Source organism: Mus caroli, unplaced genomic scaffold (assembly GCF_978045245.1).
Source record: "Mus caroli unplaced genomic scaffold, Mus_caroli_1 scaffold_6, whole genome shotgun sequence".
Classification (NCBI taxonomy): domain Eukaryota; kingdom Metazoa; phylum Chordata; class Mammalia; order Rodentia; family Muridae; genus Mus; species Mus caroli.
This window is the reverse complement of record NW_028227261.1, coordinates 7,800,602-7,813,738: the sequence shown is the minus strand read 5'-3', so window position 1 is coordinate 7,813,738 and position 13,137 is coordinate 7,800,602. Positions and strand designations below refer to the sequence as shown.

The window sequence follows — 13,137 nt, the reverse complement described above, 5'->3', positions numbered from 1 at the left end:
AAACTCACTCTGTAGACCAGGCTGACCTCAAACTCACAGAGATCTGCCTGCCTCTGCCGCCAGAGTGCTGGGTTCAAAGGTGTGCACCACCTCTGCCCAGCTTCCTTCCTCGCTCTTTCTGTTTGTTTCTAGGCTAGAGAGATGGCTCAGTAGCTAAGAACTCATATTGCTCTTGCAGAGAGAGGTGTTCTGTTCCCTGCATCTACATCACGCTGTCTGTAACTCCAGCTCCAGGAGGATCAGAAACCTTTGGCTTCTACAAGCCTGAACATACCCACAATCACAAATAACAAAGCTTTTTTAAAATGCTTGTTTCTTTGTAATTACTCACCACCGTCAGATAGTCATGGTCTCACAAATGATGGTCTTGATAATATGAAAAACATGGAGGGGCTATGGCTATTGTTCAGTTGATAGGTGCTTTCCTTTCATGTACAATGCCCTGAGGTGGCTCTATAGGGCCATATAAACCAGGCATGGTGGCACACACTTATAATCCCATCACTCGTGAGGCAGAAGCAAGAAGATGACTACAAGTTCAAGGCCCGAATGGGCTACATGAGACTGTCTCTTTAAAGAAGAGAAGCTTAAGAATGAACTGTTAAGCCGGGCGTGGTGGCGCACGCCTTTAATCCCAGCACTCGGGAGGCAGAGGCAGGCGGATTTCTGAGTTCGAGGCCAGCCTGGTCTACAAAGTGAGTGCCAGGACAGCCAGGGCTACACAGAGAAACCCTGTCTCGAAAAACCAAAAAAAAAAAAAAAAAAAAGAATGAACTGTTAGCAGGACAGAGGTGGTACATACCTGTAATCGCAAGACTTTGAAAGCAGAGGCAAATGGTCCTCTGTGAATTCAAGGCCAGCCTGGTCTAAAAGCCAGGTCCAAGATAACCAAGGTACACAGAGAAACCCTGTCTAGAAAACACACACACATACACACGCACGCACACACACACACACACGCACGCACACACACAGACACAGGAGAATGAAGTGCTAGCAGAGAGGCTGCTCCCTAGACCTTCTTGCCCAGCCAGCTGTGGGGCAAATCCCCTGACCTGTCCTTCACTGTAGCAGAATCTTACCATGACTGTTGTGTCTGGCGTGAATCTGGAGTGATGGCGCATAAGCTTAGAAGGAAGCTTTTGTCAGTAATTTTTATCTGAGGTTTTATGGGGTTATCCTTTTGACAGATTCCTGGGGTCTTTGCACAATAACTTGGTCCAGACAGGCCCAGCAAACTAAGAAGTTATGAGTGAGAATTGTTCTCTCAAGACAACTCCTAGATGGGATAAGAGGTGTTTTGTTTCTTTAAAGATTTATTTACTTATTTTATGGAAGTACACTGCAGCTGTCTTCAGACACACCAGAAGAGGGCATTTTATTCCATTACAGATGGTTGTGGGCTACGATGTGGTAGCTGGAATTTGAACTTAGGACCTCTGAGAGAGCAGTCAGTGCTCTTAACCAGGGAGCCATCTCTCCAGTCCCAGATAAGAAGTTTTGGTATGCAGAAATTGACTTGCTAAAGGTGCCTTTTGTGCAACAATAAAAAGAGCTTCTGAGAGGCTGATTCCCCTGTGGCTGAGAAGCTTAAATTCGTCATGCATGGCTCTCTTTTCTTTGGTCAGTCCTCTCAGAACCCAGAGGTTCTCTCAACACCTCCTCATGTTCTCCAATACCCTATTGGTACTCCCATTGGGCATCCCCACTGGGGCTCCAGGGGATGTGGCCTGTAGGAGTCAGGAAAGGAGAATGGAATAAGGAGCCTATAGATAGGGTCTCAGCACATAATAACTCTCAGTCCTCATAACACAGGTTTTGTTTTAATCAGAGCAGAACTTTTCTTTCCCTCAGTTGTAGGGTGTGTATGTGCTTGTCTGGGGACAGTGTGATGAGGGAAGGGGTGGATCCCTTGGGAACTGTTGATGGTCTTGGGTAGAAATGTGCATGGCTCTGATCTGTTTCTTTTGCTCCCCGTTTCTCGCAGGCAGCAATGGGCACGAGTTTGTTTTCCTCCTGAAAGGCCATGAAGATCTGCGGCAGGATGAACGAGTGATGCAGCTCTTTGGCCTGGTGAACACACTCCTAGCCAATGACCCAACTTCTCTTCGCAAGAACCTCAGGTACTCAGAACACTGTGTATCCTAGCTGAACTCTGAAGACACTTGGCATTTCATCCTATGCAGTCCAAGTAAAAACTTTAGTATGTGTTGTTACTAACTGACCAGGTATGGTAGCACATGCCTGCAGTCCTGTAGCTTGGGATGTAGAGGCAGAAGGATCAAGAATTCAAAGCTAGCCTGGGCTACAGAGAGAGCTTGAGGCCTACTTGATTCACTATACACAAGATCTTGTCTTAAAACAAAAATATGCACGCCTTTAATCCCAGCACACGGAAGGCAGAGGCAGGTGGATCGCTGTGAGTTTGAGGCCAGCCTGGTCTACAGAGTGAGTTCCAGGGCAGTCAGGGCTACACAGAGAAACCTTATCTCAAAAAAAAAAAAAAAAAAAAACAGAGGGGGGGTAGCAGGGAGGGAGGGAGGGAGGGAGAGAGAGAGAGAGAGAGAGAGAGAGAGAGAGAAGCAAAAACAAACTTCAGACAGGAATTCTTCAAGATTCAGACTAGATTCTATACCTTTGGTGTTTTCCCCCTGGACTAAGGCCAGTGGAACCCTTCTGGTGGCGCCTCTGTCTCTTAAGCCGATGCTGTTCCACTGAGGTTACTTTAGCATTATAAGTAGTTGCTGCCTCGGCAGTGAGCTTGTGAGGCAAGCTGAGGACCACTGTGGCTTCCATGGCATCTGTCTGGGGTGCCTTCTTCACAGAGGGCCCCTCAGCCCACATACTGCAGCTGGGAGCTCAGCAGAGGCACTGTGTGTCCTAAGCTGATTAAAGCTGTCCTGCTGGTCACTGTACAATGACCCCCTCCTTCCCTGTGACCACCAGCATCCAGAGATACGCTGTCATCCCTCTGTCCACCAACTCGGGCCTCATTGGCTGGGTGCCCCACTGTGACACACTGCATGCCCTCATCCGGGACTACAGAGAGAAGAAGAAGATCCTGTTGAACATCGAGCATCGCATCATGCTGCGGGTATGTGCTGCCGCCATGCCAACACCCTTGAGCCTGTGGGCACCACACTCCTGCCTGGTGGGGCACCACTGAGAAAGCTATCTGAGGAAATCACTGTGGAAGAAGGCTTAATGAAGTAACTCATAAAACAAATAACCTCTGAGAAACAAAGAAGAGCCAGCAAGAAAGCTCAGTAGGTAAAAGCTCTTGCTATGTAGGCCTGATGCCCCAGAGCCCACAGTGACAGGAGAAAACTGACTCCCAGAAATTGTCCTCTGACCTCGCCATGCATACAAAATCATTATATTTACATATATACATATGTGTATATGTGTGCATATGTGTGTGTATATATATTACATATAGTTATATATGTAATATAAATAATATATGCGTTGTATACATATATAAAATTATATGTGTTTATATGTATACATATATACTTTTTTTTAAGTTGTTGGGTATGGTGGCATACACCTTTAGTCCCAGACTCAGGAAGCAGAGGAAGACAGATCTCTGAGTTTGAGGCCAGCCTGGTCTACAGAACTGAGTCCCAGGATAGCCAAGCTACATAATAAGACCTTGTTTTAAAAAAATAAACCACGTTGTTTTTCCCTTTGTCATGTTATGTCCTTTCTGTCTTCGCTTTGCTGATGAAATCAGAACCCAGCTCTGCCTAGCCCTAGCCTGGTCTACATTTGGGCTGCCTATCGTAGGCTCCTTTCTCACTAACTGGTTTTGTCTGATCTGATTCAGATGGCTCCTGACTATGACCACCTAACTTTGATGCAGAAGGTAGAGGTGTTTGAGCATGCTGTCAACAACACAGCTGGGGACGACCTGGCCAAGCTACTGTGGCTAAAAAGCCCCAGCTCGGAGGTATGTCCACAGACACCACACACGGCAGGATGTATGCTCCTTTTTGTTGTGGTTAACTGAAGAATTTTCACTGTGTTTCATGAAAAGCTTTTTGAAAGCTGATTAAATTGAGAATGGTAGTTCCTGCCTGTAATCCCAGCTGAGGCAGGAAGATCATCATGAATTCAAGTCCATCCTTTACTATGTAAAGTTTTAGGACAGCCTCAACTATGTATGAGATCCTGGGGCTCCAATTCCAGGGGATCCAACATCCTTCTGGCCATCTCAGGCACTAGGCATGTATGTGGTGCACACACATACATAACACATACATGCATTCACACACATACAAATAAATAAACGTGGGCTGGAGTGATGCCTTGGCAGGTTAATTAACTCGCTGCCGAGCCTGACAAGCTGCAGTCAATCCCTGGAGCCCACGTGGTGGAAGGAGAGAACCAGCCCACACAAGCTGCCCTCTGACCTCCGCTCGGGCACTGCGGTATGTGCACCTGCACACACAAATAAGTATGATTTTCAGAGCGTGTTTAATGATCAGCCACTACCTCTCTGTTTACCAGAATATCCATCCTCCCCCACGCCCCCCCCCCCCCACTTGGCTCACACACTGGCCTCAGTCTCGTCATGGAGTTCACTTTAGAGCCATCTAATTGCTGTCTGTATGTGTCTTGAAAACCAGCCATTAATACAAGTCTCCTCACATGGCCTATTTCTGTATTTTTTTCTTCCACATAAATTTGAGGACCATTGTATTGATGCATCAAAAACAGTGCCATTGACATTAAATGACCAAATGACTTGAGAAGAAGGGTTGTCTTGAGTCTGCCATGGAGCCCTGAGGTGGCCATCTTCACTTACAGGCTCACATTCCTAGGGAAGAGCTCACTAGTTATCCATCCAAGTACACCCCGCTCTGTTCTGGTAAAGTGGATCTGAAGGCAGAGTTTACAATGATGTCTGGGTCCTTGCTATGTTACCATTCTGACTGTCATTGGTAGACGCTCAGAGCCTCGGACCTGGGCTATAACTGTGCTGACACTGCTGATTTATAGGATGCTGTCACATGTGCTCTGGTACCATAGGTATGGTTTGACCGAAGAACCAACTATACCCGCTCCCTGGCCGTTATGTCGATGGTTGGATACATTTTAGGCCTTGGAGACAGGTGAGTGAATTTAATTTGTTTCTTTGAGTTTCTCCAGTTATTATGAATGGTCTCATTTTGTTTTCTAGTGCAATATGTAATTGAATAAATAACTATATATTATATTTTGAAGGGCAAACAAGCACAGTTTTATTGAAAAGTAGGATTACTGTACCTCCAATAGGGAGGAAGGGTCCTCAAAGTAACTTAACAAAGTGGCCAATCATCACTGAGCTAAGATGACAGGGAAACCAACCAAAGCACAACTCTATTGTACAAAATACACTTCTAGGGCTGGAGAGATGGCTCAGTGGATAGGACCACTTGACCGCTCTTCCGAAGGTCCTGAGTTCAAATCCCAGCAACCACATGGTGGCTTACAACCACCCATAATGAGATCTGATGCCCTCTTCTGGCACATCTGAAGACAGCTGCAGTGTACTTATGTATAATAATAAATAAATCTTAAAAAAGGAAAAAAAAAAAACACTTCTAAGTTCAGTAGATAATTATCTCCAAAGAGATAATACGGGGAGGCTCAGTGGCAGAGCACTGTGTAGCTAATACGTAGTCCTAGGTTTGATCTTCAGTACTATGGCCCCACCCCAAAAAAGAAACAAAAAGAAAAAGAAAAATCAGGAATATTCAGACACTGACTAATAAGACTGTAAACAAAAATGGTTCTCTGATACCCGCTGCTTTTCTTTTGTAATTGTGTCTCATGCAATTGAGTGTAAAAATCATTTTTGACCCCCTACCTCCAAAATAAAAGCTCTAGCCAGGCTCTCTGACATATACTATAGTCCCAGCACTTGAGAGCTGAGGTGGGAATATCTCCTGAATCTGAAACCTTGTTTTTGATGATTGGTCCCAAGCCTAAGCTTGTGAGATGAGCCTCGGCAGCAAAGGAGATATTATCTTTAAAAGACAGTGGGCCATGCGTGGAGGAAAAGCCCTTGCTTGACTCTAGCACTCAGGAGATGGAAGCAGAGGCAGGCAGATCTCTGTGAGTTCTATGAAGCCAGGATTACACAATGAGACCCTGTCTCAAAAAACAGCCAGTGAGATACCTCAATGGTAAAAGTGTTTTTACCTTATATCACTGGCCTGACAACCTGAGTTTGATCTCTGGAACTCACAGAAGGAGAGAACCAATTCCTGCCAGTTGTCCTCTGACTGCCAAACAAGAGCCATGGAGTACACATGCGCATGCGTAAATACACACACACACACACACACCACACACACACACATTAATGTAAAACAAAATACAGAGCTCTAGAAAGCAGTAGTCTGAAATTCTACCAGAATGCCTTTGATTAAAGACTGACGGACTAAGAAAGACTTAGTCCACAGGTTCAAGCAGCTTGGTAGGAATGATAGACCTGTGCTACTCTTGAAAGAAACTATTTTCCTAGGAACTCAAGATCCTAAAAAGTGTAAATGCAAGGGCAGATAATACATATTTTAGGCTTTGTGGGTCATGTGGCCTCTGCCACAATTTAGCCCCAAAGCAGCATGCAGCAATGCAGAAAACACTGAGTAAGGCTAGCTCCCACAAACCCTGTGTAACACAGGCATGTGGGGGCAGGGCACAGCTGAGGGTGGGCCTTTGCCAGCCCCTGGCCCGGAGCCCTCGTGATTCACTGATCATCAGGACTGCCTTCCTGACCCTCCTGCTCTCACCTGTCTTGCAGGCACCCATCTAATCTGATGCTGGACCGGCTGAGTGGGAAGATCCTGCACATTGACTTTGGGGACTGCTTTGAGGTGAACATGCTAACCCTCCTGACAGTTTGGGCAGTTCAAGTACAAAAGGCCTTCCTGTCGCCTCTCTCCATAGGCTCTCCTATCCAAGAGGGCTCTCCTGTCCCCCTGCTGCATGCTGGCCAAGGCCAGGCAGTGAGCACTTGTCCCTTTTCTCATCTCTGTTTTTGTTTTCTTACGTCCATCTTTCAAATCCCTGTGATAAATGTCCTCTCACTGAATTTGATGGGAACTCTTTTCTTGCTGTGATATAAATAAGAGCACATAATGTCAAGAAAGGCCACCACCTTCACCTGGCCGCAGCTAGAGCATATAACCTAACCATGGATTTGCTTTTTCCTTTAATGACCCTACAGGTCGCTATGACCAGAGAGAAATTTCCAGAAAAGATTCCATTTAGACTAACAAGGATGTTGACCAATGCTATGGAGGTGAGTGGATCCTGGATACACACTGATTAGAAATGGAGCCAATATAGAGATGCCCTTCTCCGAGGGCAGTCATGCTTGTTAGGGTGCATCAGCTCCCCTAGGTGCCCATGTGGTTTCTCTAGCAGGTCCCCAGGACTGTGTTAGGAATGACCTGTGAAGGTCAGCACTGCATGTGCGTCAGGGTCTGCACTGACTTGTGCCGCTGTTTTCTGACCTTTGTGCAGGTTACGGGTCTGGATGGCAACTACAGAACCACATGCCACACAGTGATGGAAGTGCTTCGGGAACACAAGGACAGTGTCATGGCTGTGCTGGAAGCCTTTGTCTATGACCCTCTGCTCAACTGGAGGCTGATGGACAGTAAGCTCCAAATACGTGGGATAGGTTCTCTAAGTTCCAAGCCAGCCTATGCTATTTAAATTAAATATGTATGTATGCATGTATGTATGCTTGTGTGTATGTATGTATGTGTCCCCGACAATTACAGAGCAGTTCTGAGAGCTGGAGTGGCATTTCAAACATATTTATGAGCTAGAAAACACTCTAGCTTAGCTGTTTAATGAAGATGGTTTTTTGGATAAACTGTACCTTGTTGGTTTTTGTTTGTTTGGCTGTAAAGTAGGAAGCTAGTATTTTAGTGAGAAGCACAGACAGTTATGATTGAGACAGCAGCTTGGCCCTCTACTCCCTGGAGTGAGGATTCTAACTATCAAGAGGCTTCGGATACTCTGAGTAAACTGGCACTGACCTGTCTGTGCCAGGCCTGTGGTGGAGAGCATCCAGGTTGCAGATTCAGCATCACAGCTTTTGAAAAAATACGTTTTAGCTGGGTGGGTGGTGCTACATGCCTTTAATTCCAACACTTGGGAGGCAGAGGCAGGATGGTTGCTTGTGAGTTCATCCTGGTTACAGAGTGAGTTCCAGAGAACAGTTGGCTACACAGAGAAACCATGTCTCACAAAAAAAGAAAAGAAAAAATTATGTTTCTGTGATCATAAGAAAATACCTTTGCAACCAAGTTTCTTCCATGTTACCGTCTAAAGTGCTTCCTACTTTGTGCTTTCTCCTCCCAGCGAATACCAAAGGCAATAAGCGGTCCCGGACAAGGACAGACTCCTACTCTGCCAGCCAGTCAGTAGGTGGGTACACCCAGGGAAATGGGGGGCCCCATTAGTTTGCCCAGAGTGGCTGAGGTCATCTTACCTATGCAGCAAGTTTGAGGCTAGCCTGGATTATATGAAACCCAGTCTGAAAGAAAAGGGGGAGGGGGCTGTCAAGATGCTTGTCACTCAAGCCTGGTGATCTGAGGTGGAAGGAGGTGATCATGAGACTGTCCTCTGAGCATACATGAGCCACAGCATGCGCTCCCCCCACCCCCCAGACGTTCACAACAGCAACAGATAATACATTTTAACATAATTAGAAACTAATTGCTTTCTATTACCTTTTTATTTGTATGTGTATTTTATATGTGTCTTGCCTGCATGTATGTCTGTGCAGTCCATGAATGCCCGGTGGACGCCAGAAGCACATGCTGGGCCACCTGGGACTGGAGCTACAGATGCTTGTGCACCACATGAGTGCTGGGAATCAAATCAGGGCTGCCACCAGAGCTACAAGTGCTCCTAGCCACTGAGCCACCTCTCCAGCCCTATGTTAGGCTTCTGTGATGGCAGGGCTTAGGATGGAGCTCTGGAGAGTGCTTGCCTAGACTGAGTGAACCCTAAGTCTAACCCCCAGGGCAGCTCAGTGGTAAGGGCCAACCCTAGCCACCTAAGTTTGATCCCCTAGACACACGTTGTGGAAGAAGAGAACCAACTTCTAAAAGCTGACCTCTGACCTCTGACCTCCCAAACATGCTACCTCCCACCTACCCCCAACACAGACAACACATAAATAAATATAATTGTTTGTGGGGGAGGTCTTTTTCCTTTTTTGTTTTTTTGGTTTTTTTTGTTTTTTGTTTTTTGAGACAGGGTTTCTCTGTGCAGTCCTGGCTGTCCTGGAACTCACTCTGTAGGCCAGGCTGCCCTCAAACTCAGAAATCCACCTGCCTCTGCCTCCCAAGTTCTGAGATTAAAAATAAATATAATTTTTATTTTGAAAAGAATAGCAGATAGGGGCTAGAGAGATGGCCTAGAGCTTAAGAGCACTGACTGCTCTTCTATAGGTCTTGAGTTCAATTCCCAGCAACCACATGGTGGCTCACAACCATCTGATGCTCTCTTCTGGTGTATCTGAAGACAGCTACACTGTACTCATATACATAAAATAAATAATTGTTTTAAATAAATAAATAAATAAAGATTAACAGAGCTGGATGGTGGTGGTGCACACCTTTAATCCCAGCACTAGGGCATCAAAGGCAAGTATGGATCTCTGTCAGTTTGAGGACTGGAGAAATGGCTCAGAAGTTAAGAGCACATGCTGTTCTTCCAGAGGATCTGAGTTCAATTCCCAGCACCTACATCACAACTGTCTGTAACTCCTGCTTTAGGAAGATCCAACTGCTTTGGCCTCAGGTACCCAACACCTTACATGGCTATGCCCACATACATATACACACATACACATCATTTAAAATGGAAATAATTTTTAAAAATAATGACAGCCAGATGTTGTGGCCCATGGCTATAATCCCAGCACTTGGAGGTAGAGACATGAGGACCAATGATAAAGTCATCTTTACCTGTGTGGGGACTCGAGGGGAGCCTCAGATATATGAAACCTCTCGAGAGAAAAAGAATGAGAAACTGTTGGTTCCTGACTATTTGAATCGTCTGCTAATTGAGATGTCTTGTTTGTTTGTTTTCCCCTAGAAATTTTGGACGGTGTAGAACTTGGAGAACCAGCCCATAAGAAAGCAGGGACCACTGTGCCAGAATCCATCCATTCATTCAGTAAGTCCACACTCTGAGGAACTCGCTCATTGCACAGATAGCAGCTACAGTGAACAGTGGGCCAGAAAGGGGATCAACGAGACAAGTAACAGAGCTGCCTTTGGGAGGGAGGGGCCCATGAAGTTTGCATTGTGTGCTGAGGACAGAGATGTATGCACAGGATTGGTCAGCACTAGAGGTAAGTCTCATAACAGCAGGGCAGCCTCGAACTCACTGTTTCTACTCTTGTGTCTTCCAGTTGGAGACGGTTTGGTGAAACCAGAAGCCTTAAACAAGAAAGCTATTCAGATTATTAACAGGGTTCGAGATAAGCTCACTGGTGAGTGTCTGGGGCTAAAGGGACATGAAGCCTGATGAGGAGAGTGTCCTCTCAGTGGGTGGCCAGCCAGCTGCCATGGCTCCTGTTGCTGAAGACCCTTAGTACTACATGACATCCCTTGACCTCATTAGCTCTGGGGATGAGGGAGGGAGTCTCTGTTGGAATCTGGATGAATTCCATAACCAGCCAACTCCAGGGCCAAGTTACTGGCCTCGTGGTGAGATGCTGGAAGGTGCCTGACCACTTCGATTTACTATGGCTACTGGCATGCAGTGGAAGGACAAAGAGGAAGCCATGTATGACTTTGGAAAGAAGCAGGCAATCCATATGGATCCTCTTTCTCCTGTGGGGTAGGTTAGTTCATGGAGAGTGGGAGCCAAGTAGCCACAGACCCCATTCCACACTCACGTCTATGTAGCCTCTGAACTCTTCTCCATCCGAATGATGGTAAGAAACCCCAACAGAGAATATGAACATCACAGTAAACATGGGATTCCAGGCTCGGGCATCAGCCAGCCAGGTCAGTAGTCAGGGTGCTTAATCAAGTTACTCAATAAAGGAATCGCACGAGTAGAAACAGCCAGCTTCCCTTAGATTCGAAAGGGGAAACATTGTCACTAAGTAGAGAAGAGGCTGTGATGCCTTGTGATGACAGGGTTTAATTTAATTTGAAAAGCCCAGAAAAGTCTCCCTAAGGAAACAACTGGAGCCCAAGTTTATAAGAAGGAGTGTATTAGTTACATTTCTATTGCTAAGATAGATATTGATAGATAGATAGATAGATAGATAGATAGATAGATAGATTGATTGATTGATTGACAGATAGATATTGATAAGACACGTGCTCACTTATAAAAGAGAGCATCTATTGGGCTGATGGTTTTAGGTGGTTAGCCCATAAGCATCATGGTGCTGAGCACAGCAGCAGCAGGCAAGTATGGTGCCTGAGCAGTAGCTGAGAGCTTACATCTTGATCTACAACTCTGAGGCAGAGAAAACTAACTGAAAATGACATAGGCTTTTGAAACCTCAAAGCCCAGCTCCAGCGACACTGTCCTCCGGCAACTCTACACCTCATAATCCTTCCCAAATAGTTCCATCAGCTAGGGACCAAGTATTCAAATATATGAGCCTCTGGGGACCACCGTCATCCAGACCTCCACAAGGAATTACCTAGCAGACGTTAAGGCTGTGTCAGGCAGAGGGAGCAGTGGATCTGGAACCCCTGATGAGAGGGATGGTAAAGGAAGATCCCAGGCTGCCATTGGCCCAGGGCACCCACCGGAGGCAGGTAGGCGCAATGGGGAAGAACCAGGCATGATTGCTTTGTGTTGTGATAGCACGTGCACTGGCTGGGTGGCCTTGCATCAGGAGGAGGACGTTTAAATGCTTTAATGTGCAGACAAGACAACCACTGATGAATTGAAGACCTCGATGCAAGAGGTCTTGAGGAAGGCAGGTCAAAGGCTGGGCTAGGGCTGTGGCTCAGTGGTAAAGTTATTGCCTACACACAGAACCTAGGTAATAGTCCCAGTACAATGCAAAAAATAAAACCCGCCGGGCGTGGTGGCGCACGCCTTTAATCCCAGCACTCGGGAGGCAGAGGCAGACGGATTTCTGAGTTCGAGGCCAGCCTGGTCTACAAAGTGAGTTCCAGGACAGCCAGGGCTATACAGAGAAACCCTGTCTTGAAAAACAAAATAAAATAAAATAAAATAAAACCCACAAAGATGGCCATCACTGGAAAGAGAGGTCCATTGGACTTGCCAACTTTATATGCCCCAGTACAGGGGAATGCCAGGGCCAAGGGGTGGGGGTGGGTGGGTGGGAGACTGGGGGGGGGGAGTGTATTGGGGACTTTTTGGATAGCATTGGAAATGTAACTGAGGAAAATACATAATAAAAAAATAATAATTAAAAAAAAAACCCACAAAGATGGCTTTGACACCCGAGGCATGAGAAGGTCAAAGATGACGTCGCTGGTGACCTGTGTGGAGCCCGATAGCTAGACTAAAGTTGTTGAAGAGAATGAGGTGGAGGCAAAGAAAGGTGAGATGCTGCAGAACTCTTGAGCAGTCTCTGCAGGGAGGAGAGGCCTAAGTGAGCAAATAGAAGCTGTGGATTGCAGAGTCCTGGGTCTGAGGCAATGGCACAGAAGGACCCTCACTTAGCCACACCCCATGTCTCTAAGGAGTGTGTTCAGAAAACTGAGAAGGCCACCATGACGCCTCATAGCTTTAATCTTGGTGTTCAAAAGTAAGGCAAGCTCCAGCCAGGGCTTCGTAGGCAGAGAAAGAGACCCTGTCTCAAGCACACAGACAAAAACCTGTGAGAAGGATGTAATCAAGGAGAGATTGAGACTACATAATCAGTACTTTGAATGTTAGACCCTGAGCACAAGGCAGGATGGTCAGAGGAGAGGAACACATGCCTAGGTTTGGGAGAAGAGGAGACTGATGAAAAGAAGCCAGTCTGCAAGCCGCCCAGCATAGCCTCAGGGCTAGAACTAAACCAGGACAAGTGGAGAAACCCTAGTATGTATGGAGATCTGGAAGATTTACACAGTCATTGAGGTAGTAGAAAGGTGCTTTGCCAGCTAGGCGTGGTGGCTCATGCCTGCAATC

General features: G+C 46.3%; 1 protein-coding gene across 1 annotated transcript in view; it reads left to right on the top strand.

Annotated features, from left to right (window-relative positions):
- Positions 1-13,137, top strand: part of Mtor (mechanistic target of rapamycin kinase) — a 111,393-nt gene that overhangs the window by 95,768 nt on the left and 2,488 nt on the right. Inside the window, exons 47-56 of the mRNA XM_021160177.3 lie at positions 1,988-2,123; positions 2,947-3,094; positions 3,830-3,952; positions 5,035-5,117; positions 6,794-6,866; positions 7,220-7,294; positions 7,519-7,654; positions 8,368-8,433; positions 10,114-10,194; positions 10,433-10,513. Of these exons, the coding sequence (XP_021015836.1) occupies positions 1,988-2,123; positions 2,947-3,094; positions 3,830-3,952; positions 5,035-5,117; positions 6,794-6,866; positions 7,220-7,294; positions 7,519-7,654; positions 8,368-8,433; positions 10,114-10,194; positions 10,433-10,513 (1,002 nt within the window). The remainder of the gene's footprint in view (positions 1-1,987; positions 2,124-2,946; positions 3,095-3,829; positions 3,953-5,034; positions 5,118-6,793; positions 6,867-7,219; positions 7,295-7,518; positions 7,655-8,367; positions 8,434-10,113; positions 10,195-10,432; positions 10,514-13,137) is intronic.